At 39.3% G+C, this 4,072-nt stretch overlaps 1 protein-coding gene across 1 annotated transcript; it reads right to left on the bottom strand.

Annotated features, from left to right (window-relative positions):
- Positions 1-2,960: 2,960 nt before the first annotated feature.
- On the bottom strand, positions 2,961-3,737 carry LOC107480909 (uncharacterized). The gene has a single exon (XM_016101109.1). The coding sequence runs from the start codon at positions 3,735-3,737 to the stop codon at positions 2,961-2,963; it is 777 nt and encodes a 258-aa protein (XP_015956595.1).
- Positions 3,738-4,072: the final 335 nt, after the last annotated feature.

Below are 4,072 nucleotides of genomic sequence, written 5' to 3' on the forward strand. Positions count from 1 at the left end.
TCCCACTTTCTATTCTCTACTACTTTGTTAATCATATGTGATAATCTTTCAATACATAAAAAAAAGAGGTAGGGAAAAAGAGGGTCTCCCTATCTAACGCCTCTGGTAGGAGAGAACGTTTCAGATGGTGAACCATTCCATAGGAGATTCATAGTTCGGGATGAAATGCAATAAGCAACAATGTTGATAATGTTCTCTGGGATTCCATATCCTTTAAAGTATCCACCACAAAGTTCCAGTTTAATCTATCATAAGCCTTTTCTAAGTCAATTTTATCGCCATTAAGTCTTTGCCTTGGTTCCTGCTCCTCATAGTATGGACCACTTCCTGTACCACAAGAATATTATCCGCACTAACCCTGCCAGGCACAAAGCTAGATTGAGAGTTAGCAATAAGAGTAGGCATAAAATTCTTAAGTCTAGAAGCCACAATTTTAGTGATCACTTTATAACACACGTTATAGAGACTAATAGGTCTGAAGTGGCTAAAATTTTTCGGAGCTGGATTTTTAGGTATGATAGTAATCAGCATTTGATTGACTTCCCTGATGTTCCTCGGGTCTTGGAAGATGTCCTTGACCCAGCTGGTTAATGATTCTGCTACTATATCCCAGGAGTGTTGGAAAAATTTTGCTGGGATTTCATCGCTGCCCGGTGCCTTCCAACTTCCCATGTTAAAGATAGCATTTTTAACTTCCTCTCTAGAGGCTTCCTTCGCAAGCTCAGCATAGTCTTCTTTGTGAAGCTTGGGGAATCGGTTTTTAATAGGGTAGGGCTTATTATTTCCGTCTGACGAGTAGAGAGCCTTAAAGAAATTCACTCCCCATTTCTTCAAATCAGCAACATCATCAATCCAGTTACCTTCCTCATCTTTAAGTGCAGTAACTTTATTTCTTTTCCTTATTCTATTGGCCTTCTGATGAAAGTATCTTGTGTTTTTATCACCAAAGTTAATTTTATTACATCTAGACATTTGTTGCCAATAGCTTTTCTCTTGGATGGAAATGGTCTTATACTCCTTGTTGAGATCATTTTGAAGCTTTTCTAAGAAAGGATTAGGATGAAAAGATAACTTGTTATTGATTCCCTCTAATCTATTCAAAATTCGTTACTTTTTTCTAAAGATGTGTCCAAAGACGTCCTTGTTCCATAACCTTGCTTGGGCTGTGAAATTCCTAACATTTTGAACAAGCCCTTGAGTTCTATTCCAACTTCCTTTCACCAAGTTATTATAGTCTTTATGCAGAATCTAAGGCGCAAGAAATTGGAAGGGTTTATCCCTCCCATCATCATTAGCTACCTGAAAGTTAAGAAGGATAGGTAAATGGTCAGATTTTAATTTAGGGAGATGTTTCACACCAACATCAAGAAAACGATTAGAGAAGGAAATATTGCTGAAAAAACGGTCAAGCCTTCTCTTAATATTTCTTCTTTGCCAGGTGAAAGGGGGCCCTGAGAAGCCCAAATCTTTTAACCCACAAACATTTAAACATTTTTGAAACTTATAAGTATTAAGAGAAAGATTGGAAGATCCCCTGTGTCATTTATCGTAAGAGTAGAGTTGAAGTCCCCTCCTATACACCATGGGTCTGATATGCTATTAGCAATGTCCTCCAACTTATCCCATAGTGCATTGCAATTTTCTGCTTGAGGGATCCCATAAACAGCTGTGAAGAACCAAGGAGGTTCTCTATTCCATTGAACCTCCAAGTGGATAAGCTGTTTATGTATAGTAATGGGTTTGATGTTTCAAATATTTTTCTTTCATAAACACCAAATACCACCCGAAAAGCCTTCAGCTTCACTGACACACCAGCTATCGAACCCGAATTTTTTAATAATCAGCTCTACTTTCTTCCCTGAAATATGGGTCTCAAGTAATATGCAAAAGGTTGCCTTATACTTAGTATATAAATCAGTTAGCATAGAGTGAAACCCCTTTACAGAGGCTCCTCTGTAATTCCAAATTAAAATATTCATCATAAAAAAATCTAGATAACATAAAAATAAGACGAGGGAAGAGACTCCCTGGACAGAGAAGAGAAGAATTAAATCTCTATATGCCGAATATCCTCGGCATCACTTGCTCTTTGACTCTAGAGTTGTCATCATGCATACAACTATCTGTCACTTCAAAATTCTCTACCCTGGTATCATGTTCACTCTCAGGTGGTTTGTCTTTGGTATTTCCTATTTGACCTTCTACCCTTCCTCCCCCATAGTGGTGGCTATAAGGTTTCCCGTGTGATGGTCAAGATTGCCAAACAGAGGGATAACATTGCCCTCTTTATGGCTGTTGTAGATATTCTTCCCTAACCTGCTGAATTGTTTCCAGTATTCACTATGGCTTCCTTCTTTGCTTCTGTTATTTGATGCATCTATTGGAGTGTTGTCTTGCTTATCTGTATCAACTTGATTTTTTGCTTCAGAAGTGGAATTGTTTGTGCTGAGTTATTGTTTGTGTTTAGAGCTTCCTGCTTGATTCTGGTTATTCCTTCTACTATTATCAGAGTTCTTGCCTTTGTAGGTTTTACTTGTTGTATAATTCTTTGTAGCAGCATTATAGTTCTTCTGTTGGTTTTTCACGCTGGCATAATATTGCACTCCTTTAACGTTAGCATCATTTTTCTTTTCCTTATTAGAATGAATACTCCCTTCAAAATGCACTCCATTTTCCTCTTCTAGCTCTTGCTCCTTTAATGCATCAAATTTGTCTGCATAATCATTTCTTTTCTTTTTTTCATACGCCTTACCAGGATTTTGTCTATTCCTTCTCTGGGGTTTTTTAACCACCATCCATGGACCAAAGGGACTTTCCTTATCTTCCAAACCTTCAATATTCAAATTTTGATTGATTTGTGGGATTTGGTTCTGCTGAATATTCTCAACGGCTTAATTTTCCATATCTGCTCCCTGATTTTTTGCTATCATATTTTCTTTCCCATTTTGTTCTTGCTGACTCTACTTCCCTTGTCTCAGGTTTCCGGCATTGTCACCCCCTCTGTGGTGTCTCCGGTTAGAGTCTTCACCATGTTTTTCTGCATCTTGTTTGGTCTCTTCTGCCAATTCAACACACCCGTCCATTTTGTGTCCATGTCTTCCACAAGAGAAACAAATTTGGTGGAGTCCCTCGTATTCCAATTTGAAATCCTTGCCAAGGGCAGTGAATGATGGAACAAGCTTTCTTCTAAGATCTATTTCCACACATATACGTGCAAATTTTCTTCTGGAATGGATTGAGGTGAGCTCATCGACACGAAGCATGACTCCCAAGGACATCCCTACTTTCCAAAGGAAATGCTTGTTGTAAGGCTCTGTCGGGAGATTCGAAATTCTCACCGAGGTGGCCAATTTCTGCACCTCTGTTTTTTGTGGGATGAACAATGGTCTCCATCTTTGCACTAACAGATAATGGTCAGCAATCATCCATGGTCCTTCGAAAAGGGCATATCCATAATCCTCTTGACAAGAGAATCGAACCATGAAGAACCTTTCTTCGAAATCCATCACTCGGATAGCCTCATTTCTACCCCATCTACTGTTTATCCATCTTTCCATAGTTTGAAGGTTAATCCTCTTACCTAGAGGCTTCACAATCAGCGTCTGTTTCCATGACTTGCACCACTCGTCATACTCCTCCAGGGTCACTTCGATTGATGGTTTTGGGTTGAAGGGAGCCTGAGACTCTGTACCCAAGTCCCTGATTTCTTGATCAGAGAGATAGTCCTCCGCCACCATCTCAACAATATCTTCTGGGTTTAATTTATCTAGCACATCTCCTAATAGGCAATCTCTGTAAGAAACTTTGCAGGTTGGGTCATAGCAGTTTCAAGCACCATCTCCACATCCGGGTTGACCTGCTATCCGTCTATAATTACGTTGGGCTGTTCTCCTTGGTTAGATTCTTCTTCCATCACAACATCCCTCTGTCTTGTTGAAATTATCTTGACTTTCTTCGTGCTTCGTGCAACTAAATCCTCCTCCTCCGATGATTGTTTCTCGGTTTCCAATGAGAGAGTTTCAAGGTTCATTGCAAAATCCTCCTCCTCCTCTGATAACTTTTATACATGTAG

The sequence above is a fragment of the Arachis duranensis genome, chromosome 3, assembly GCF_000817695.3.
Source record: "Arachis duranensis cultivar V14167 chromosome 3, aradu.V14167.gnm2.J7QH, whole genome shotgun sequence".
Classification (NCBI taxonomy): domain Eukaryota; kingdom Viridiplantae; phylum Streptophyta; class Magnoliopsida; order Fabales; family Fabaceae; genus Arachis; species Arachis duranensis.